The sequence below is a fragment of the Tursiops truncatus genome, chromosome 8, assembly GCF_011762595.2.
Source record: "Tursiops truncatus isolate mTurTru1 chromosome 8, mTurTru1.mat.Y, whole genome shotgun sequence".
In the NCBI taxonomy this organism is placed as follows: domain Eukaryota; kingdom Metazoa; phylum Chordata; class Mammalia; order Artiodactyla; family Delphinidae; genus Tursiops; species Tursiops truncatus.
The window spans coordinates 60,638,379-60,663,848 of NC_047041.1; the positions used below are offsets into that span (position 1 = coordinate 60,638,379).

Here is a 25,470-nt window from a genome sequence, read left to right on the forward strand (position 1 = left end):
AACTTCCCCTATTTTTAACATCTTGTATTACTAACGTATATTTGTAACAACTAAAGCAATTAATTAAAACTATTAATTCACACTTAGTTCAGATTTCACTGCTTTTTTTTCCTAGTACTCTTTCTGCCCTTGGATCCTTTCTAGGATACCATATTATCAATACTTTTAGGCATCTTGTCTCCTTAGTCTCTGCTGGTCTGTGACAGTTTTTCAGTCTTTCCTTGTTTTTAATGACCTCGACATTTTTGAGAGTTACTGGCCAGGTATTTTGTAGCATTTCATTTAGGTTTGTCTAAAATTTTCCTCATGGTTAGACTGGGATTATGGATTTAGGGGAAGAATATCACAGTGGTTATATGCCATTCTCATCAAATCACATCAGTGGTACACACTGTGAACAGTGACTTATGGTTGATGATATTAACCTTGCTCACCAGGTTAGGGCAGAGTTTGTCAGGTTTCTCCACTTAGCAAATCACTAAGAATGATCCACACTCCTGGGTGGGCGTGGGCTGGAGTTAAGATCCACCTCCTGGAGGAAGGAATAGCTACATAAAGTATTTGGAATTCTTCTGTAAGTAAGATTTGTCTCTTTCCCCCCATTAATTTATTCATTCAGTCATTTATCTATATCAGTACAGACTTATGAACATTTGCTTTATACTTTAGGTTATAACACATTACTTACTTTTGCCATTGGGAGCTCTTTTGGGTTGGTTCTTGTATCTTTTTGACCTACCTCATCCTTTTCTTTTCCTTACTTTCTGGCATAACAAGAAGCTTTAGACTCAGTTTGTATACTCCCAACTCTAGAATCAGCAGTTTCTCCAAGGAGCCCTCATTCCTCTTATTGGAGAATGGTATTAGAAACCAAGATCTGGGTCTGGGTGCGTATCTCCAATTTTACTAGTTAATGCCAACAGTTCTAAAGCGCTTTTACTAATTTAAAATTCAACTCATTATTTGTCAAATTTCCTAAAAATATTTGCTGTTTTCAGTTTACCTTTTGTGTTTGAATTCCTATGGACAAGAATTTTTAATTTCAACATAGTTAACAATATATCTCCTGATTCTTGATCATTTCCCTTATTGTGTCCAAGCTGGTAAGTTCCTCCTTTTCTAAGGCGTAATGAATATGCTCTGCTTTCCGCCCTCTTGTTTGAAATATTAACAATGTTCTGATTTATGTATCTGAGATTTATTCTGAGGATACTAATTTTTGTCTGAATGGTTTACAAGTTGTCCTAATAATCTACACTGAATGCTTCCCTTCCCAATTATGATGTTTCTTCTGTCATACATTACAATCTCATGGGAATGCCTTTTTCTGAGCTATCTGCTCTGTTTCTTTGATTTGTTATGGTAATGTCATAGAGAAGGGCTGATGAGTTGTGTACGAAGCAGTAGAGGGTAAGGCTTTGGAATTGGTTTCAACTGGGGCAATTTGCTGCCCTGGGAGGATCTAGCAATGTCTGAAGACATTTTGTTTGTCACAGCTGTGGGAGATTGAGGGTCCTAACGGCATATAGTGGGTAGAGGCCAGGAAGGCTGCTGAACATTCTACTATGCACTTACAGTATCCCCCAAATAAAGAATTATCTGGCAAAAAATGTTAATAGTGGTGAGGTTGAGAAACTGCTATAGGAGATTACAGTGGCCCAAGAAAGGAAATCAGACAGGAATGTATGAAAAGGGTGGGAATATCCTATTTCCTAGATAAAATGTAACTTCTCCAAGACCTTCTCATCTCTACCCTTTATGGAAAAGAATTCCTCCTTCCTTTGTGTTCTGGAAGTGCTAGAGCTCAGAGGACCGCCATTATATATTTAGAGGTCTTCCCTTTCCCCTAGCCCGGTGTTCAGCACGGGGTCAGATATCAGAGCATAGCCACACAGATTTCATTAAATCTGAATTCCCAGTGTCTGGGAAAATAAAGTGAAATTAGAAGGCAGGTGGTACCTTAGTAGAAAGAGAATGAATTTTGTAGTCTGATAAGCTACTTGTCAACTCTGTAACCTGGGCAAGCTTCTTAATTTCTGAGTCCCTGTATCTGTAAAATGTGGATAAAACCAAACTTTTGGGACTAGAGAAAATTTTCATAAAGAACCTGTCACAGTAGATCCTCAACAAATATGGTAATTATTAATATGTGCTGAGTGAATAATTTATTTTGAACAAATATCTTTTCATTATTATAGGTGGTAGAATTTTACATCAATAAGTTTGCAAATTGAAGTAGATCCTCTTAGGCCATGGGTTCCCATTTTAGTTCAGAACATTTTGGAATTTATGAATGCCATCGCAGAAGAGGAGCCACACCAGACAACATCTGTTTTCCTCTTCCCAAGAATGTAAACAAAGGAAGACCACAAAATTAAAAAAAAAAATTCCTTCAAGAACAGCATAAAACCTTTGGGAAGGAAGCCAAAGTATAATGTACTCTCTGTCAGAGTTGTAGGTATCATATAGTAGAAACCCAGTAGGATTCAGAACTTACAGATCTTGGCTCAAAGTTTCACCTAGAAAGGCAGGAGGAAAATGAAGGAAGTATGGGATATGATGAGAGCCAAGGGGGGACAAAATATCAACAATTAAGGCATTGTTAAAATAGTATTATATGTATGGCACCCTGTAAATTAGGTGCATGTGTTATCTTCCAGTCCTTGTGGAGGTAGGTACTGTTATTTTTCCTGCTTACAGATATGAAAATTGAATTTTAAAATGGGTTTTACAAAAGGGTGGTCATTGGTCTGAGCTATCTCAGTGGGATTGTGGTAGCAACAGTTAGATTGCAGGGGACTGAGGAGGTATAATACGTAAAGTATAGAAGACTGAGGACGTTTGACTCTGAAGATGAAGGGGATATGAAGTGAAGGAAACACTCGTAAAAGACTAAAGTGGACTTGGGCGTGTTTCAGTGCTAATGGGAAGGACTTAGAGGACAGGGAGAAGTTGAGGCTAGAGAAGTGAAGAGAGATTTCTGATGGATTAAGTCCCTTAATAATTCCTGACTCTAATGAGATTCAAGGGTGAAGGAATGAGGTATAGAAAAGGGGCTAGAGCCACCTTCTTTTGTTACAGGAAAGAAGAAGGAAAAGATAGGCTCCCATGCAGTGATAACTGTATATTACATGTCACATTTTCCCTCACCTACCGTATTTTGTATGTTCTGGAGGAATTTCAGTATTCCTTTGAAGTTTCCTCAAATTTTCTCCTTTTTGCTTCTTTAAAAAAAAAATTACTGGGCTTCCCTGGTGGCGCAGTGGTTGAGAGTCCGCCTGCCAATGCAGGGGACACGGGTTCATGCCCGGTCCGGGAAGATCCCACATGCCGTGGAGCGGCTGGGCCCATGAGCCATGGCCGCTGAGCCTGTGCTCCGCAACGGGAGAGGCCACAACAGTAAGAGGCCCATGTGCCGCCAAAAAAAAAAAAAAAAAAATTACTATGGAACCTGTTTTGGTCAGATCCTAATCTATAATCTAGATTATTTCTGCAGTCCAGTCAAAACAAACAAAACCCTAAAACAGCCGATAGCTCACAGGTTACTGTAGGAGAAAGTCCTGATTTACTTTGTAATTTTCAGATAATTCACCTTCTGTTTAAGAAGTAAAATCTCCCTCTGTACATCTTTACTTGTCCCATCAATCTTATCCAATCCCATTGGCAAGAGTAGGGGGTGGCATATGAAAGGCTGGAAAGGAGAGGGGGTTGGAGAAAGATCTAGGTTGAGTTCTAGCTGTACCACTTACTAGCTCTGTCTCTTTAGGCAAATCACTGAAGAGGAGACGAGGAACTTGAAGATACGGTTTAAATGATTGCAGTACCCGTGCTAAATAAGAAATTGAGTAAGGCTCTTAAGATGGCTGATAAATAAGAGGAAAACAGAGGGCTCAAAAGACTAGGATTTGATAGCATTTGAAGAACAGTCACCATGGGAGTGAAGGCTTGAAACTGCTCTATTAACTGGAAGGTATTAGTTTAAGAGTTTAATTAATTTAAGGGACTCTGCAGAGTTTGGGTAGCTGCTGATGATAAAGTGTAAGTGAGAGCATCAGGGTGAAATGCTAGAGTGGAATGAGGTCATAGGGGTTGAGGTGGGGGAGAATGCTGTTTGGGAAGGGCTTTAACTTTGAGCTCACCCAGAATAATTGTGGTGTTGGGGAGTGGATGTGAAAGTAGCTTGTGAGCTAAGAATGCAGATCTTCAGGGACTAGTATGGATTTGTGACCAGAGATGACATGACAAGAGGTAAATGGTGATATATGCCAATGGTGACACACGTGCTTCAAGAGTAATGATGGGGGTACAGTAACAACTTTTTTTTTTTTTTTTTTTTTTTTTTGCAGTACGTGGTCCTCTCACTGTTGTGGCCTCTCCCGTTGCGGAGCACAGGCTCCGGACGCGCAGGCTCAGCAGCCATGGCTCACGGGCCCAGCCTCTCCGCGGCATGTGGGATCTTCCCGGACCAGGGCACGAACCCATGTCCCCTGCATCGGCAGGCAGACTCTCAACCACTGCGCCACCAGGGAAGCCCAATAACAACGTTTTAGGCTGAGATGTATGTTGGGTGTTGGTGGGGGAGAGAGAGAATGAAGAAATTTGCCAATACTTAGTAGGAGCCTGTTCTGAGCCAGCTGATATAGGAACTCTACCTTATTTAATCCATACCACAGTCCTCTGAGATTGGTTCTGATATCCTTGCTTTGCAGAAGAGTAATGAGAGATGAATTGCCTTTCTTTATTACTTACAGCTCATAAGTGTGGGACTGGGAGTAACTCTTGGGAAGGTGGAAGAATCATAGATTGGTCTATATTAGAAGAATGTTTTTATGATAGAAAATGTATTACAGTGGACAGGAAGTCAGTACTGAGCCTGATACAGTAGGCTTCAATACAGGTTTGTTGAATTAATATGTTTTTAGAGGTATTTCATTTTCTAAACTTACTTTTCCATAGGCCCCATTTATTCCACATTCTTTTGATTATTTTTTCCCCACTGAAGCTTGAATATTGATCCCTGGACAAGATGACAGATTTGTCATCTTCCTCCTTCTTTTCTGATTTGGGGCTGCTACTGTATTTGGAGGAGCTAAACAAAGAGGAATTAAATAGATTCAAGTCACTCCTAAAGAATGAGACCACGGGACCTGGATCCTGCAGGATACCCTGGTCTGAAGTGAAGAAGGCCAAGCGGGAGGATTTGGCTAACTTGATGAACAAGTACCATCCAGGAGAGCAGGCCTGGGGGGTGGCTCTCAAAATCTTTGGCAAGATGAACCTGAAGGATCTGTGTGAGAGAGCAAACGCAGAGATCAACTGTGAGTGATGCTGGACACACTTCTACAGGTGGAAAGAAGGAAGTGGTTCCTGGAGCCCATTGGTTCTATGAGAGGGACTTGGGGATTAAACCATTCTGTGAGACACAGGCTCCATGGTACTCAAGTACGTTGGATTGTTTGAGGAACACTAAACAGGCTGGAGGGTTCTGAGTACTGTTATTCAGCCTGGCTCCTTAATTGGGGGTAATTCATCCATCTTGTACCAATTAGAATGATTAAAGGAATTGAGTGAAAAGAATTGCCCCATCTAGTGCTCCTTTGCCTAAACTACAAATAAAGTCATAGGTTGGCCTAAATTTTGAGGACACTCAAATATGACCTTAAATCTTTGCTGAAATATGAGGAATGGGCAAAAAATTATTAAAGGACATAAGGCAAAACAGTAGTTTTAGTCATTCCCAGGCGTGAAATTCTGTAGACATCTAAAATTCCTCCTTCGTATACAAGGCTTTAGAGCTCCAAAATGTATATCCATTCTTTCTTTCTTTTTTTTTTTTTTTGCAGTACGCGGGCCTCTCACTGTTGTGGCCTCTCCCGTTGCAGAGCACAGGCTCCGCACGCGCAGGCCCAGCAGCCATGGCTCATGGGCCCAGCCGCTCCGCGGCATGGGGGATCTTCCCGGACCGGGGCACAAACCCGTGTCCCCTGCATCGGCAGGCAGACTCTCAACCACTGCGCCACCAGGGAAGCCCCATTATTTCTTTTGAGCCTCACCATATCCTTGTGAGGTCAGTACAGTCGAGGAAACTCAGGCTTAGACTAGACTACTTGCCTTAGAGTTACAGCGTGGGAAGCATGGCAAGAGGTATCATGCTTCAGTGTTGTTCACACCACATCACTTCACCCTCAGCTGAGCTGGTGGAGTCTGAGGCTTTGTTGGCTCTAGTTTCTTAAACCCAGATGATCATAGAATTGGACACTGAGGAAAATTCTGGCCCCTGTTCTGGCCATCACCAAATTCCCCTTGTTTTTGGTAAATCTCACGATCCTTTTGGAACCTGTTGCAGGGACAGCCCAGACTGAGACCAGAGGACACTGGGGCCAGAGAGGTACAAGGTGATCAGGAAGCAGTGCTGGGTAAGTAGATGGGCTTTTTGTCAGATTTGGGAGGTTTGTGCTTTTGAAGCATCATGGGGGAAAGTTATCTCCCAGGGGACCTTTGTTCAACCCTTGTTAACGTCTTGCAATATCCTACCTGTTCTGTGATTATTGTTCAAAAAGAGTTGACAAAACTGGCTCTCTGGACAAAGTCAGAAACAGAACCATGTTAATTCAGAGCCTCAAAAGAGCAGTATTTGGAAATGGCCAGTCAAAAATTGACAGTCTGATGAACAAAGGTATCTTGATATCTTGTTTTATAGACTGAAGAGTCCCTGAGCTGACAGGGATTATTTGGCTTTTTGTGTCTCCTCTCTTCCATTAGAAATGATGCTGTAGGGACTTCCCTGGTAGTCCAGTGGTTAAGACTTTGCCTTCCAATACAGCAGGTATGGGTCTGATCGCTGGTCGGGGAGCTAAGATCCCACATGCCTTGGGGACAAAAAAAACAAAACATAACACAGAAGCAATACTGTAACAAATTCAGTAAAGACTTTAAAAATGGTCCACATTCAAAGAAAAATGTTTATATAAGCAGCTCATGCAGCTCAATATTAAAAAAACAAACAACCCAATCAAAAAATGGGCAGAATACCTAAATAGACATTTCTCCAAAGAAGACATACAGATGGCCAAGAAGCACGTGAAAAGCTGCTCAGCATCATTAATTATTAGAGCAAATCAAATCAAATCAGATCAAATTAATGCAAATCAAAACTACAGTGAGGTATTACCTCATACCAGTTAGAATGGGCATTATCAGAAAATCTACAAACAACAAATGCTGGAGAGGGTGTGGAGAAAAGGGAACCCTCTTGCACTGTTGGTGGGAATGTAAATTGATACAGCCACTATGGAGAACAGTATGGAGATTCCTTAACAAACTAAAAATAGAATTACCATATGACCAAGCAATCCCACTGCTGGGCATATACCCAGAGAAAACCATAATTCAAAAAGAGTCATGCACCCCAGTGTTCATTGCAGCACTGTTAACAATAGCCAGGTCATGGAAGCAACCTAAATGCCCATCAACAGACGAATGGATAAAGAAGATGTGGTACATATATACAATGGAATATTACTCAGCCATAAAAAGGAACAAAATTGGGTCACTTGTAAAGATGTGGATGGATCTAGAGACTATCGTACAGAGTGAAGTAAGTCAGAAAGAGAAAAACAAATATCGTATATTAACACATATATGTGGAATCTAGAAAAATGGCACAGATGAACCAGTTTGCAAGGCAGAAATAGAGACACAGATGTAGAGAACAAACATATGGACACCAAGGGGGGAAAGTGGCAGGGGGTGGTGGTGGTGGTATGATGAATTGGGCTATTGGAATTGACATGTATACACTGATGTGTATAAAATAGATAACTAATAAGAACCTGCTGTGTAAAAAATAAATTAATTAAAATTTTTTTAAAAAGAAATGATGCTGTAATTGAGTTCCAGGATGGTGACAACTAGTCTGTGTAAAATGTTATTTCTAGGACCAGGTTTTCTCAGTCTTAGTTCAATACCATTTCCAGTCCCCCTACTTTGTTTTGAATTCTATATGGCTGAATTCTAGGTTATATAAATTGAATTATAATACAAAGAAAACTGGACCAGCTTAGCTCAGCTATGCTGCTTTCTAATGGGCTACATTATTTCATTCAAGAAATAATTGAGAACCTATTTTATTCTAAGCACTAATAAATAAAAATTTCTTATTGTATCAAATGATTTTGAAGGTAAGTTCCTGCTTGGACCTTAATTTCTGATACAATATAAGGAAGCTTATTTTTGTGATATAACTGACCATAAATTTGGGAAACCAAGGTTCTACCTCCATAGAAATTTACTTTGGAAAATTTGGAAGATAGATAAAAGTATAATGAAGATAGTAAAGATCATCCTTATAATCCCAATTTTTTAAAAGTACAGCACTGTATGATATTATACCATAAAAAGAAAGAGTATCTGACTTCTAATACCATACCTTCCCCTGGGGGAGAACTAAGCATAATTTAGTGGGATATGAACTTTGTTAGATGTTTGCACTGAATGCCCTAGTAGAACAAAGAAAAGAATTATATGCTTTAAAAACTAAAGTAATTCCAGCTTGAGATATGTGCTGTGAATGGAAAATATACTGTGTTCTGAGAATGTACAAAGAGAGAACTATCTATCTTTGGAGTTCAGAGAAGTCTTCCCAGAGATAGTGACTTTAAATTGAGCTCTAAAGAAGGAATCAGACTGAACTAGGAAAAGATGTAACTATATTTTCATTATACTTGGACACTTGGGAATTTCGTTTCTTTTCTTTAAAATATTCTTCAGGCTATGCTTCAATGTTCATTTCTTTCTTTCTTTTTCTTTTTTAGTTTGTACCTCTCCCTCACCTATTTCTAAATTCCTCCCATCTCCCACCCCTCTGGCAACCACCTGTTTTTCTCTGTATCTATGACTGTTTCTGTTTCATTATGTTTTTTCATTTGTTTTTTAGATTCTACATATAAGTGAACTTGTACAGTATTTGTCTTTCTCTGTCTGACTTACTTCACTTAGCATAACACCCTCTAGGTCCACCCATGTTGTCACAAATGGCAAGATTTCATTCCTTTTTATGGCTAATATTCCATTGTGTATATATACCACAGTTTCTTTATCTGTTCATCTGTTGAAGGGCACTTAGGTTGCTTCCATATCTTGGCTGTTGTAAATAATGCTACAGTAAACATAAGAGTGCATATATCTTTTTGAATTAGTGTTTTCATTTTCTTTGGCTAAATACCCAGGAGTAGAATTACTGTATCGTATGGTAGTTCTGTTTTCAATTTTTTGAGGAACCTTCTTACTGTTTTCCATACTGGCTGTACCAACTTACATTCCCACCAACAGTGCCTGAGGGTTCCATTTTCTCCATATCCTCGCCAACACCTGTTATTTGTTGTCTTTTTGATAATAGCCATTGTGACAGATGTGGGGTGATATCTTATTGTGACTTTGATTTGTATTTTTCTGATGATTAGTGATGTTGAGAATCTTTTCATGTGCTGTTGCCCATCTGAAGTCATCTTTGAAAAAATGTCTATTCAGGTCCTCTGCCCATTTTTCAATAGGGTTTTTTTTTAAAATAACTTTATTTATTTTGCTGCATCAGGTCTTTGTTGCTGCACGTGGGCTTTTCTCTAGTTGTGGCGAGAGGGGCTACTCTTCGTCGCAGTGCACGGGCTTCTCATTAGGTGGCTTCTCTTGTTGCAGAGCATGGGCTCTAGGCGCACGGGCTTCAGTACTTGTGGCACTCGGGCTCAGTAGTTGTGGCTCGTGGGCTCTAGAGCACAGGCTCAGTAGTTGCGGTGCATGGGCTTAGTTGCTCCACGGCATGTGGGATCTTCCCGGACCAGGACTCGAACCCATGTCCCCTGAATTGGCAGGCGGATTCTTAACCACTGTGCCACCAGGGTTTTTTTTAATGTTGTGTTGTATGAGCTCTTTGTATAGTTTGGATATTAACACATTAATGGATATAGTATTTGCAAATATCTTCTCCCATTCAGTAGATGGCCTTTTTGTTTTGTTGGTAGTTTCACTGTGCAAAAGCTTTTTATTTATTTATTTATTTATTGAAGTATAGTTGATGTACAATATTATATAAGTCACAGGTGTACAGTATAAGAATCATAATTTTTAAAAGTCTATTTATTGTTATTATAAAATATTGGCTATATTCCCCGTGTTGTACAATATATCCTTGTAGCTTATTTTGTATGTAATAGTTTGTACCTCTTAATCCCATACCCCTATAGTGCCCCTCCCCCCCAACTGGTAACCATTAGTTTGTTCTCTATATCTGTCAGTCTGCTTCTTTTTTGTTATATTCATTAGTTTGTTGCATTTTTTTAGATTCCACATATAGGTGATATTATATCTTTCTCTGTGTGACTTATTTCGCTTAGCATAATACCCTCAAATGCAAAAGCTTTTTTAAAAAAAAGCTTTTTAGTTCGATGTAGTCCTATTTGTTTACTTTTGCCTTCATTTCCTTTGCCTGAGGAGGCATATCCAAAATAATATTGCTAAGACCAGTGTCAAAGAGCATACTGCCTATGTTTTCTTCCAGAAGTTTTATGGTTTTAGGTCTTAACACTTAAGTCTTTTTAAAAAAATTTTTATTGGAGTATAGTTGATTTAAAATGTTGTGTTTCTACTGTACAGCAAAGTGATTCAGTTATACATATACATATATCCACTCTTTTTTAGATTCTTTTCCCATATAGGTTGAGTTCCCTGTGCTCTACAGTAGGTCCTTATTAGTTTTCTATTTTATATACAGTAGTGTGTATATGTCAATCCCAATCTTCCAATTTATCCCTCCCCCACCATTTCCCCCCTGGTAACCATAAGTTTGTTGTCTACATCTGTGACTCTATTTCTGTTTTATAAATAAGTTCATCTGTACCATTTTTATAGATTCCACATTTAAGTGATATCATATAATATTTGTTTTTCTGTGTCTGACTTACTTCACTCAGTATGGCAATCTCTAGGTCCATCTGTGTTGCTGCAAATGACATTGTTTCATTCTTTTTTATGGCTGAGTAATATTCCATTGTATATATGTACCACACCTTCTTTATCCATTCCTTTGTCGATGGACATTTAGGTTGCTTGCATTGCATTTAAGTCTTTAATCCATTTTGAGTTTATTTTTGTATATGGTGTGACAAAGTAGTCTTTTGCATGTCAGCTGTCTATTTTTCCCAACACAATTTATTGAATAGGCTCTCTTTTCTCAATTATATATTCATATTTCCTTTGTTGTAGATTAATTGACCATATAAGTATGGGTTCATTTCTGGGCTCTCTTTTCTGTTCCATTGTTCTGTGTGTCTGTTTCTGTGTTAGTACCATACTGTTTTGATTATTGTAGTATAGTCTTAAGTCAGGGATTATGATACCTCCAGCTTTGTTTTTCTTTTTCAAGATTGTTTTTGCTATTTGGGGTCATTTGTGTTTCCATACAAATTTTAGATTGTTCTGGTTCAGTGAAAAATGCCCTTGGTATTTTAATTGGGATTGCATTGAATCCGTAGGTTGCCTTGGGTAGTATGGTCACCTCCACTTTCTGGAGAGTTTTTTTCCTAAATGGATGTGAATTTTGTCAGAAGCTTTTTCGGCATCTATTGAAGTGATCGTATGATTTTTATTATTTAATTTGTTAATGTGGTGAATCACATTGATTGATTTCCAGATACTGAAATCTCCTTGGGGATAAATTCCACTTGATCATGGTGTATGATCCTTTTAATGTATTGTTGAATTTGGATTGCTAGTGTTTTGTTGAGGATTTTTGTGTCTGTGTTCATCAGTGATATTGGCCTGTAATTCTCTTTTTTTGTGATATCTTTGTCTGGTTCTGGTGAGAGGGTGATTGTGGCCTCATAGAATGAGTTTGGGAGTATTCCTTCCTCTGCAATTTTTTGGAATAGTTTCAGAAGGATAGGTGTTAACTCTTTTCTAAATGTTTGATAGAATTCTCCTATGAAGCTATCTGGTCCTGAACTTCTGTTTGTTGGGAGTTTTTTTATCACAGTTTCAATTTCAGTACTTGTGTTTGGTCTGTTCATATTTTCTATTTATTCCTGGTTCAGTCTTGGGAGATTGTACCTTTCTAAGAATTTGTCCATTTCTTCCAGATTGTCCATTTCATTGGCATATAGTTGCTCGTGGTAGTCTCTTATTCTTTGTATTTCTGCAGTGTCCATTGTTAACTTCTCCTTTTTCATTTCTAATTTTATTGATTTGAGCCCTCTCCCTGTTTTTTTTGATGAGTCTGGCTAAAAGTTTATCAATTTTGTTTATCTTTTCAAAGAACCAGCTTTTAGTTTCATTGATCTTTGCTATTGTTTTCTTCATTTCTATTTCATTTATTTCTGCTCTGATCTTTATGATTTCTTTCCTTCTACTAACTTTGGGTTTTGTTTGTTCTTCTTTCTCTAGTTGCTTTAGGTGTAAGGTTAGGTTGTTTATTTGTGATTTTTCTTATTTCCTGAGTTAAGACTGTATTGCTAGAAACTTCCCTCTTAGAACTGCTTTTGCTGCATCCCATAGGTTTTAGATCATCGTGGTTTCATTTTCGTTTGTCTCTAGGTATTTTTTTATTTCCCCTTTGATTTCTTCATTGACCCATTAGTTGTTTAGTAGCATATTGTTTAGCCTCCATGTGTATGTGTTTTTTAGTTTTTTTCTTGTAGTTGTTTCTGTGTCTGTTTCTGTGTATTAGGTAGGTCAGTTGTGCTTCCTAATCTTGGGGAAGTGGCTTATTTAGGAGCTGACCTGAGGCCCAGTAGCACACTTCCCTCTGGTCAACAGAGTTATATGCTCTAGTGGTGACTCCTGTCTGGGCTGCATGGGCCCTTCTGTTGTGGCAGGGCTACAACAGGCCACATGCGTACCGTGGACACACAGGTAGGCATGGCTGGCCCCTGGCCTGGTTGCTAGGCCCTGCCTAGTGCAGAAGCTGCTGGCTGCTGGTGGAGCTGGTCCTGGAGCAGCTGGCTGCATGGCCTGGGGGGTACCTGTCCTGGTGCTGTCCCGCTGGTGAGTGGGGCTGGGCCATGGGTGGCCGGCTGCAGGCCCAGGGTTTCCAGAGCTGGTGTTGACCTGCTATTGGGTGGGGTTGGGGTGTGGTGTGACTGGCTGCACGGTCTGGGCTGACCTGTTGGTCGGTGGGGCCGGATCACAAGGTGGCTGGCTTTGGGAGTACAGGGGTGCCAGGACTGGACCAGTCTGTCCTGGCATCCCTGGGTGGAGCCAGGTCCAGAGGTGACTGGCTGTGGCGCTCTGAGGGGTTCCAGGGCTAGTAATGACCCACTAATGGGCAGAGCCAGGTTTGGGGTGGTAGATGAGGGCAGGTTCTGGGGTTAGTGCTGGCCCACTGGTGGTTGACGCTGGATTCCAGGGATGCTGGCTGAGGGGCCTAAGATATCTTGGAGCTGGTGTGTCCACCCGCTGGTAGGCAGGGTCCAGGGACTGGTGTCTGCCCACTGGTGGGGGTCTGGGGGATGGGTCCTGGGCCAGCTGGGATGCTCAGGGGTGCCTATTCCTTCTATCGACTTGCTGGTGGGTGAAGCTGTGTCCCTACGTGGTTGCTGCTTGGTCTGGGGTGCCCCAGGACTGGTGCCAACCAGCTGGTGGGCAGGGCTGGGTCCTGGTGCTAATGAGCTAGGGGAAGGACTCCAAAATGGCTCTTGGCAGCATCAGTGTCCTCGTGGTAGAAGGAACTCCCCAAACAGCTGCCCTCAGTGTCTGTGTCCCATGGATGAGTCCCAGTTGCCTCCTGCCTCTCTGGGAGGCTTTCCAAGATCAGATACTAGGTCTTACCCGAGCTCCTTTCAAATTACTGCTTTTACTCTGGGTCTCAACATGTGAGATTTTGTATGTGCCCTTTAAGAGCAGAGTCGTGTTTCCTACAGCCCTCTGGCTCTCCTGAAAGTAAGCCCTGCTGCCTTCGAAGCCAAACGTTCTGTGGGCTCATCTTCCCAGTGCAGGACCCCAAGGGTGGGAAGCTCGATGTGGGGCTTAGCCGTCTTGCTCCTTGGGGAGAATGTCTGCAACTGTTCATGTCCACTAATGGTTTATCTGTATAAAGCGGATGATTTTGATCTGTAGATTCAGATCTGTGTTCAGTTCCTATCTGGGTATTATTGTTAATTGTTGCCTGTGTTCTCCTTTTAGCTGGATGATGGCTCTGTTCTCCACATACATCCTCTTTTTTCTCTGTAGAATAGAAGTACAGGGAAGAGAAAAAGTATTTCTGGAACGAATCTAATTTTTATTTTCCATCATTAATTTCTGCATTGTGGGTTCTGTTTTTTCAGTTTATAATGTGGGTTTTAAATCTACAAGAATATTTTTGTTTTATTTACATTCTTTTCTCATTTAAACCAGCTGTACTTTGATTTCAGCATGTGTCACTTCCTGGTCCTACTCTAAGTGCAATATTCTTAAGATTGAAAATCATAGAATTAATTCTGATCATGTGTATCTTCTGGCTCCCTTCTAACTGATTTAGGTGACGGAGCAGAATACAGAGTTCAAATAAGGGAAACATTTTGCATCATGTTAGATAAGAACCATTTGCTTGGAGAATCTGAAAACTTCTGTCATGAAATTGCTCAGGAAGGCCGAGAACTGTTGGAACGTTTGTTTGATGAGGATGTCAGAACAGGTGAGCAGCCTGTTCTGCTGATCCTTCAGGGGGCTGCGGGAGTTGGGAAGACAACCTTGGTGAGAATGGTGATGTTAGACTGGGCACAGGGCAGCCCCTACCAGCAGAAATTCACCTATGTTTTTTATCTCAATGCAAGAGAAATGAACCAGTTGAGAGAGAGAAGCTTTGCTCAAATGATATCAAAGGACTGGCCCTGCACAGAAGGCCCCATTGAAAGGATTCTGTCCCAGCCGAGTAGTCTCCTTTTTATTACTGATAGTTTTGATGAACTGAACTTTGCCTTTGAGGAACCTGAGTGTGTGCTGTGTACAGACTGGACCCAGGTACACCCCATGTCCTTCCTCATGAGTAGTTTGCTGAGAAAAGTGAAGCTCCCTGAGTCGTCCTTATTGGTGACGACAAAACTCACAGCTTGTAAAAAAACATAGGTAAAAACATAGGTAAATTTCTGCTGGTACGGGTTGCCCTACCTCAGGGTTGCCACACCTCAGATCATCAAACATTAGATTCTCATAAGGACCTTGAAATCTAGATGCCTCGCATGTGCAGTTCACAGTAGGGTTTGCGCTCCCATGAGAATCTAATGCCGCAGCTGATCTGACAGGAGGCGGAGCTCAGGTGGTAATGCGAGCAATGGGGAGCGGCTGTAAATATAGCTGAAGTTTTGCTCGCTTGCCCACCTGCCGCTCACCTCCTGCTCTGCATCCCGGTTCCTAACAGGCCACGGACCAGTACCAGTCCATGGCCCAGGGGTTGGGGACCCCTGGTTTAAATGTTTAAGCCCTAACTTTTTAAACATAAATAACATGGGATATAAGACAATACATTGATTTTGCTATTTTAATTTGAATAGTATGAAGAAAAAATGGTAACAGATTGTTGTAAGAATGTAATTTATTTTCTCTCTTTGAAGTTTAATTTCTTTAGATGTCTTTAGATAAACACAAATTACTAATTTTTTTTTTTTTTTTTTGCGATGTGCGGGCCTCTCACTGCTGTGGCCTCTCCCGTTGCGGAGCACAGGCTCCGGACGCGCAGGCTCAGTGGCCATGGCTCACGGGCCCAGCCGCTCCGCGGCATGTGGGATCTTCCTGGACCGGGGCACGAACCCATGTCCCCTGCATCGGCAGGTGGACTCTCAGCCACTGTGCCACCAGGGAAGCCCCAAATTACTAATTTTTAAAATATTACATTATTCCAAGTTTCTAAAATCAATTAGTAAGTTTAGAAAGTATATTCAAGTTAACATTAAGGAGAGTATAGCCGCTGTTAGTAACTAGGAATTTAGCAAAACAGTATTATATCTCAAGCTTGACCCAGATAGTATAGTGTTTGTAATATTGTCTCATTCCAAGATTTATAAGATCCTAATTTATAAAGATGTTAGTTATTTATTTAACTCATTTAAATTATACACCCAGATTTATATTTATATTCTTTTAAATATTAACATAATTATAAAGCAGAAACTAACACACCATTGTAAAGCAATTATACTCCATTAAAGATGTTTTAAAAAAAATAATAAATATTAACATAAGTAATGATTATTTGACCTATAAGGGAACTGTAAGAGATTTAGGAAATTCTTTAGTTTAGACTTACTGTTAAAGAAATGCTAAGCCTTACGTGATCTAAGAAAACGTGTGCATTTTTATTTCTCACTTTAGTAAAATCAGGGAGAAGTCCCATAGCCATTTTAGGTCTCAAATTTTAGACCACATTGATTTATCTAATGATTTACTTTGCTTTAGAACAGGCCCATGAAGCCTGTCTTATTAACGTAAAAGCTCTTTCTCTTGTGAGCACCATTCCTCTGGCACCTGTGGTGCATTCGGCCCATACGTGGGGAACACATAACTTCTGCAACCATACTGCTTTAGCAACAACTCCATTCTGCCATATCTCAATGTCTAGTTCATATCAGAAAAATAATCTCACACTCAACAACAAGAAATTCTTGGGCAACCTGAAAATTAAGCAGCAGGCATTTTTAGAAAAGAAAAATATATTCAGACAGCTGTTCTGAATATAATAAGAACAATAAAATCAATCAATAAGAACAACAAAAAAATAATAATTATAATGTGCTTACTTTGAAGGGGCTTTGGAAATTTTCAGCCCAGGGCCTCGTTTTAGTAGCAATATTAAGAGATTATAGGGCTGGTTCTCCAATAGGACCCAAAAGTAAGTTAATGTATCTCCTCCGTTTCGCTGGTTCATATTTAGGGATAAGTATGGAGCCACAAACCTCAGCTCTCATCTTCCCTTTTGACTGAGTCACTGGTGATTGATGTTACATATTAATATAAACGAGACAGGACCTTCAAACTCTAGGAAGAGAAGAATTCTATATATTTTGTATTACCTTAATGCATGTGAGAGGAGAGTACTGATGATCTTTTTTTCTGCTTTAACAAAATTCTTTCAGTATTTGTAACATGTAGGAATTCCAAAATATCAATTTGAATATTGCAAGAGAGACACATTTTTATATAAGACAATCAAAATTACAGACTTAAAAGCACTTAAGGGTTGTTTTCACAAGACATAGCAACAATTTCTAAGGTCCAGGTATCTTGTAAGATTCCCTTGTTATGATAAAACAATAAAGCACAGCAAAAATGTTCTTACAAAATATTTTCTGACTTGTAATACCATCTGCTTTTCTTTGCAGACGCAAGGGAAAGAGGGAACATTTTCTTTTCATGAGGCTGAGATTTCATTCATAAAGCATTAGGAGGTCCATAGCTGAAGTTCTATTAATTGGCACGAAGAAAAGAAGAGAGTTTGAGAAGCTCAGACTTATACTATGGAAAGGATAAGAGCAAAATAGATTATGAACAAAGGGACTCGGGGGCGTGTACTATTTATATCTCCAGTTAGAAGCATTTTTTAATGTTTTCAGTACCACTTCTATTTCTTGATTCACAAATGAGCTACATTTTGTTTCATTTTTGTTTTGTGTCCAGGTATGTTGGAACATTTGCAAGTTATAGTGCCTGTTTTTAATTGATGATTATTAGCTATTACTCTTCAGGGTTCCCCCCCCCCAAATATATCTTGATCAAATTCAAAAGGATTAGAGCATTTAAAATACCCTTATGTAAGGCAGTACCTTTAGTATACCTCGATCATACAATTTCCAGTATGTTCATTTAATCTAGGATTACAGGGGCTAAATATTTTACCCTTTGAACTCTTTCAAAACTTTTCTGACTTTTTATCATGGCAACACATGAATACAATTATTTAGACTCAATTCTGTACACTTAATTTTTAATCAATGTATACTGCTAGTTTTTGGTTTTGTTTTCTTAAACTCACCTTTCCCACTGTATAAAATCTTAGTTTTGATTCATTGCATGATTGGGTGGTACAATTTTAAACTAACGTTTTCATGCAATGTGTGTGAATGATACATTTTATGACTTCCTTTATGTCCTTTGACTGTCTTCACAGATGAATGACGTGTATCTTGGTCTTAGGCCTCCACTGTGTTCTTCACACTTTGACTTTGTTACATTACTTTTTTCTAGTGTTCTAAAGAGAAGTCTAAGGATAACCTGACACTTCAACCCCTTAACTCCCTCCCACCTTCCCAGACTTTCTCACTAGTGTTCTCAGGATTTTTTTAAATTACTTTTACATTTTATTACTTTTGATCTGTGGGAAACCTTTCTTTATTCCCCTCAGAAATGATTTCTTTAAATTGGTTTTTTAAAATGACATCAGGGCTCACTCTGTTGCACGTGCTGTCTCTGTCTCTCTTTTTTAATAGCATCTAATAGTCATTAGTTGTAGCTCTGTTCCTATATAACTCTTACTTATTTTTTGTCCTCTAAATCTTTTTCCCCCTTCCTTCTTGGGGAGTTTCGCATATTTATTTATATTGATTTTGCTTTTCATTTCTTCAAATTCAGATTTCAGTTCTCTATTGTTTTTTTTTGACTTTTTTTTTTTTTTTTTTTTTTTGAGGCATGCGGGATCTTAGTTCCCCAACCAGGGATCGAACCTGTGCCCCTTGCGGTGGAAACGTGGAGTCCTAACCAGTTGACCTCTAGGGAATTCCCCTGATCTCCACTTCTGATGTGGTATTCTTGTTTCACAGAGTCTTCCTATACGTTTAAAATGTAAGGGAAGCCTTTCTAAGCACTTTCTTCTGTTTCCTAGTTTTCTGGGTTTTACACATGTGCTTATTTTCTGTCCCTTAGTGTAATGTTTTCTTTCTGTTAAGCTTTAATATTTTATCCACAGGTCCCATAATATTGGAGTCTCTTTTCTGCCTAGAAGAGCTCTATCCAAACATAGTTTATAAGATTTCCCTTGTTTCCCTAATTGCCTACCTGGCTGCTGATATAAACCCTTTTGTATTAATCTGCTCAGGCTCCCATAACAGAATACCCAAAATAGCACAGACTTAAACAATATAAATTTATTTCTCACAGTTCTGGAAGCTGGAAGGTCAAGATCAGGGTGCTGGCAGGGTTGGTTTCTGGTGAGGCCTCTCTCCCTGGCTTGTAGATGGCTACCTTCTCACTGTGTCCTCACATGGCCTTTTTGTGCGTGTGCTCACTCCTGGTGTCTCTTCCTCCCCTTATGGGGACATCAGTCCTATTGGATTAGGGGTCCACTCTTACAACCTCATTAACCTTAACTACCTCCTTAGAGGCCCTGTCTCTAAATACTGTCACATTGGGCTGGGGGGTAGGACTTCAACATACAAATTTGGGGAACAATTCAGTCCATAACAACTTTTCAAAGCAAGGTGAGGTTTTCAGCCTTGAGCCATGTTCTAGGTCACCCACTGAGGTCTAATTCTGGACTGAGGAGGGAGTTTCTCCTGTTCCTACCTCTCTATACCCTGATTTTGATGTAGAGAACCAATTCTCAAGGGACTCAAGTTGATACGTCCTTGATTAATGGGAGTAAATGGAACAATTCCAAGTTCCAGGAATGCTGCTGCCTGACTCTTCTTACCAATAGCTGATATTAGCCCCAGCCATGGTCAAAGCCCAAGTCGTCTCTAGATATGAGTCTCTGAAAATAGGGGCTCTACATGTACCTCCTATTTTCTTCTTCTGTTTCCCTTCCTCTTTTACTTTATTTTTAGAAACCATTTTATTTTATTTCTGATTTCCTTCTCATTTTCACTGTTAAGGACAGGGTTCCTCAGAAAACATAGGTTGGCTCCCATGAAGAAATGAGCTCCTGGCAGACAGTTTTGTGGTTGTCACAGCTTTTACGTCTGATTTCCTGCCCACCTCTGTTCTGTTTCAGAAGTCAAAGAATGCAAGGATACAGCCATCCTCCAGTCCACCTTCTTCCAAGTTGTAGTTAAAGGAAATTTCTCCCAGATTAAAAAAGATTATAATGTGAAGATATTTTTAAATGCTTGCATACATATTTCGTGGGGAAACTGGGAGGTGCGGATGGAAGAGACAAGCTTCCTCCCCTCCCCTCCCTAACTCTCTATCAGAGCCCTGTGCTTTAGTTAAATCATTCTCATTCTGTGTCGGGAAGCTGGATTTTCAGAACAAATCCCAAAGACTGGGAAACCACACCCTCTGGCTGGGTGAGCGGGGGTTATAATTATTCTCTGAGGAGTGGTCATTTCTATTTTCCTGTATTGTTTTCCAGCTTGGAATCAGTCCTGCGACCTAACTACGGTTTGTTGCCGAAATATCTCTAAGATTCTCATCAGAAGCCAAAGCTTGTTATCTCTGAATCCATCAACTAATAATCTCTTGGATGACAGAGTGAAGATGTCGTGTGAGGCCTTAATGCATCCAACGTGTAACCTAGAGAGATTATCGTGAGTCTTTCTGTACTATTTTCTATAGATTCATTTTGTTCAGTCTTGCGTAGCTTAATTATGACCTGAATGGGGAAACTGCTTGGGTCCTGACATTAATTGGCTCATTCATCAATCCTGCAAGACCTCCTCCTTTTCTTTTTCTACCTCCCTTCCTCTTTCACTTGACTTGTAGGCATCTCTTTATGATGGACATCTTGTTTTCATTGTTTTCGAGGCTTATCCTCTCTCCTCCTATGTTTTGTTTCATCATACCCTGTCCATAGCTGCAGTGGAATTCATGATTTAAGTAGGTTTGATGAGGTTGCTTCTATAGTAGAGATGTAGGGGTTGTGAGTACCAGCTAACTTCCCTGTGAAGGAGGAGAGAAGGATGCACTCTGGGAATTGACTGATCCCTCCCCATCTGTCTTTCTCCTTCAGCTTAGAAAGCTGTGGGCTCACGGTAGCTGGCTGTGAGGATCTCTCTTTGGCTCTTATCAGCAGTAAAAGGCTGACACGTTTATGCTTGGTGGACAGTGTCTTGGGAGATAGTGGAGTAAAGCTTATGAGTGATGCCTTGAAACATGCAGAGTGCACTCTACAGAGCCTTGTGTGAGTGTCTGCTAGTTGTCCTCCTTCCAATATAATACACATTTTGAAATATATTTAAGCTGGGAAAATATTATGGACCTATTGTGTCCCTTGCTTTTTCCCTAGAATCTTTAATGATAATGAAGATGATGAGGATGATGATATTAATAATCGCCATTTATTTTGTCCTGACTTTGTGCTGGGCCCTGCGCAAAATTTGTTTAACCTGAATGGAAGTACAGGTCATTTTAGGATATAGATGTTTACAACTTTTGTGTAGTCAAATTATGACTCCTCATGACTTCTAGGAGTTTTTTCATAATTGGAAATACCTTTTTTTAAAAAAAACCCACTTATATCATCCTTTGCATATTCTTTATGACTTAATTTTTAACATTTAAATTTTAAATTATTCCAAATTTATTTCATTATAAGGCTTAAACTTACTTTCCCCTGTATATTAGATCTGTTGTCCCCAAATCATTTATGGCATAATGTATCTTTTCCCTTCTGATTGGAAATGCCACTTTTATTATGTACGGAAAGTCCTTAGTTAATTATGATTACTGTCATTCTACTCCATTTGCCTGCTCCTGTGCTCCATAGAGCTACTTCTGCAGTAGGATACTATATTTATATACAGTGTAAGGAAGTTAACATATTATTTATAGTAAGAAAAATTCTGAAGAGCAAGAACCCAGTTTGTAGCCCAGTTTGGCACAAACCTAAGGATCCCAAGTGAGCCAGCCAAAGAGGCAATGGGGGAAGAGGGCGTTTCATTGGACATGGCGTGCTGTCAAGTAAATATGGGACTGTAACATGAAATCTCTTCAAAGATATAAATCTCTAGGCAGTAGAGCAGTGATTCCATCTCTCCTTACACTGTCCTTCACACAGGCTGAGGCATTGCCATTTCACTTCACCCAGCAGTGAATCTCTCTCAACCTCCCTCCTACGCAACAAGAGCCTGACGCATCTGGATCTGGGGTCAGACTGCCTACAAGATGATGGAGTAAAGCTTCTGTGTGATGTCTTTCGGCATCCAGGCTGCAGTCTCCAAGACCTGGAGTAGGTGTCTGTGACCTTACTTTTGTGTAGCTTTATGTACTGTGAGGGCAGGGGAGATGCGGAAAGAAAGGCTGGGAGCAGAGTATTTGTCAGAGAAAAGAATACACAGCTGATTCCCTCTCTCTCATTCTGCCTGAGACAAGCTGCGGAAATCTATTCGTCAGATTTTTCTAAAACAATTACTACAGTAATTACAGTCAACTTCCCTCATTCCCTCAGGTAGGGAGGACCAGAGACATCAGACAGAACGGTAGCCATTTCATTTTTTCCTTGGTTGTGCTCCAGGGAGTCTACTGTGTGTCTTCTACCTTACATCCATGAAGCTGAAATTGTGCTCTACTAGTTTTTCTTTCTTAAACTCAGGTTTATAATTAGGTCAACTTTGAAAGAAACTGGGAATGAAATTTTTTTAAATATCCAACCATCCAGTCATTCTTAAACAGCAACCATTTTTATTCCTATTATGTTCTCCCTTGCTCCGGGGGTGGGTAGACATACATGTGCATGATATGTGTATATGTAATTGTGATTACTGTGTAGACATGACTTTGAGGTTTCCTTTTCACATGATAGTATTTCAGAAACACATTTAAATACTTACATACAATTATCTGATTATTTTAATGGCTACATGATGTTTAATATTTCATTAGGTAAATATTGTGGCTCGAGTGAAGCAAGATAGAAGTGTCGCTTAGAAATCTCACTTTCCCACTAGGGCCTCCCATGGGACTAGTAGCCTGGGTGAGTCATTAAGGGTCTAAGCCCAACATTGTTTTTCTAGAATGATAAACTGATGATCAGTGGTATACCCAGAAGTGTTTGGCCTGACTGGACTGACTCATGATAACCAAATTTCCAAATGAGTTTAATAGTTGATTGTCACATCTGTAAACACTAAGGTGATTGAACTCTTGGATCCAATAAGCACCTGTACTTCCTCTGGGAAAATGTATATGATATGAGTTACAATGTGATTCTCTGGTTTCCTTGATTATTATTCAACTAGAAGACATTTTACTTAATGGAGTTTATCATTAAATCCAGTGCCTTGGGACTTCCCTGGTAGTCCAGTGGCTAGGGCTCCACACTCCCAGTGCAGGGGGCCCGGGTTCAACCCCTGGTCAGGGAACTAGATCCCACATGCATGCTGCAACTAAGAGTTTGCATGCCACAGCTAAAGATCCCACATGCTGCAACTAAAGATCCTGCATGCTGCAATAAAGATGGAAGATTCCGCATGCCGCAGCTGAGACCCGGAGCAGCCGAATAAATAAATAAATAAAAGATCACGCTGTGTATTTAAAAAAATAGATTAAAAAAATAAATCCAGTGCCTTCATTTCAGCGACAGAGATATAATTTCTAAGTGACCTATGCACACAAGATGTTTGCTTAGCCTGCTTTTCCTCCTTAGCATTGCTGTAAACACACAGACCAATTTGTACTTCCTTAGCTACTCTCACAGCCTCTCAGGGTGCCACTTCTCTCAAGCAATATTTACAACAAATATGAGCTAGATGCTGAGGGGGCTAAAGGTTATCTCTGAGGTTATGCTCTTGTCCTCAGGTAACTCACAAAGTACAGATGGCAGGGAAATAAATATAAAGCCAACTATATATAGATTCCATATGTTGTTAAAAGGATATGGCAGAAGGAGCAAGGAATGGGACAGAAGACACTGAGTTACTTTAGTCTTGAAAGATAAAGAGGATTTTGTTATGTGCAGATATTCTAAGCAGAAGGAAAGAAGAGAGAAGAAGGGGGGAATGCAGATAGATGTGATATATTTGGGGGGAAAATGGATGGGTATGGTTGGAAAATAGGGTGGGAACAAAGTATGGAAAGAGAACACAAGGCCAGGTTGTGGATGCTCTTGCATGCCCTACAAAGGACTTGAAGGAAATGCCTTTCTGTATGTAGCTTCTTTCTTCTTCAGAAATATGACTTTTAGATTCCTGGGCAGCATTTTTATTTCAAAAATATATGAGCAACTGAAGGCACAGAGATCTGTGAGTTCCTTGGGAAAGTTATATCCATTTTTTTTTTTGGTATTGATAGAAATAAGTGTTTATACCCTTGATCTGGGAAGCTTACTACAAAACAACCTATTTGTGAGAGAAGGCAGTTTTACCTGCTGGCTTTTTTCCTGCTCATTAAGAAATCTCATCTGTTTTTACTAGTAGTGTTAGACCTTCCTATGTGCACCCTAGGTTATAGATAGAAAAGGCTCAGAGAAAAGGCTCAAATACCTGGGCATCTCTCCTAGGAATAAACTAATAAAACCTCACAGCTGAAGATCTCACTTCTCTTTTTTGTTTCTCACAGAGTGATGGGCTGGGTTCTCATTAGTGCATGTTGTCTGGATCTGTCTTCTGCTATTTTGAACAACCCAAACCTGAAGAGCCTGGACCTTGGGAACAATGACCTGCAGGATGATGGAGTAAGAATTCTGTTTGAGGCTTTGAGACATCCAAACTGCAATATTCAGAGGCTTGGGTGAGTTCAGTTTTCCATGAGGAAAATGATACCTATTTGGTGGCTTATACAGCTAGAAGAAATTTAGTATATGGAGAGATGATGAAAAATAAATGGGGCTAGAAGGTAAGTTATTCTCAGAAATGAGAATCTGAATTTCATATATACGGATCAGTATATTACATGTTATTAGTATAGAAGCCATATTTCACATTTCTTTGTGTTCCCCTTAGTACTTTGGACAGGGTATGTATTAAGTAAATAGCACTTAATTTAGGTCTTCCGTGTTCTGTCATCCTTAGATATTCCATCTGTCCTTGAATTACTTTTTCTTATTAAATCAAAGGTTTTACTAATCATTTTCTATCTGGAAAAATGCTGTCTGTGGTCTCAAGGAGCTTGCAATCTAATAAAATCTCGTCCTATGTTCTGAGTACTTTTTATGTTCAATGATGTATTGTTTAGATTTTTATTTTCTTTTTAAATCTTGAACTGATTGATATTGGCTAGTACATTTTTACTTATACAGCATGAATTATTGACCTCTGGGTCAAGAATTTTGCTCTACATGTGGGAAGCCTAGACACTATGATACGCCTTCCTGGCTCTTCCAAGAAAGTGCTGCTTTTCTATGTTTCCATTGTCAATTTATATATGTATTTTTCACAATTCTGATGTAACTTTGGGGTCTGAATTTTAATTTTATTCTGCTTGTAACCTAATAAGTTAGCCTATTACTGTTGAGTGGATGCTGGCAGGAGACGTAGAATCCTATCAGAGACAGAGGACTTCATTCCTCAGAGTATAGCCCCATAAGCATTGGGCATGTTTGTGTCAGTTTCCTGAGTGCCCCAGGTCCCACAGGGTTGATGT

General features: G+C 39.8%; 1 protein-coding gene across 1 annotated transcript in view; it reads left to right on the top strand.

Annotated features, from left to right (window-relative positions):
• The first annotated feature begins 4,566 nt into the window (after positions 1–4,566).
• LOC101326059 (NACHT, LRR and PYD domains-containing protein 14) overlaps positions 4,567–25,470 on the top strand; it is a 45,678-nt gene continuing 24,774 nt past the window's right edge. Inside the window, 7 exon segments of the mRNA XM_073807913.1 lie at positions 4,567–5,318; positions 6,347–6,359; positions 6,361–6,416; positions 14,507–14,662; positions 20,306–20,480; positions 21,950–22,120; positions 24,448–24,618. Coding sequence (XP_073664014.1) covers positions 5,027–5,318; positions 6,347–6,359; positions 6,361–6,416; positions 14,507–14,662; positions 20,306–20,480; positions 21,950–22,120; positions 24,448–24,618 — 1,034 coding nt within the window. The 5' untranslated portion in view covers positions 4,567–5,026.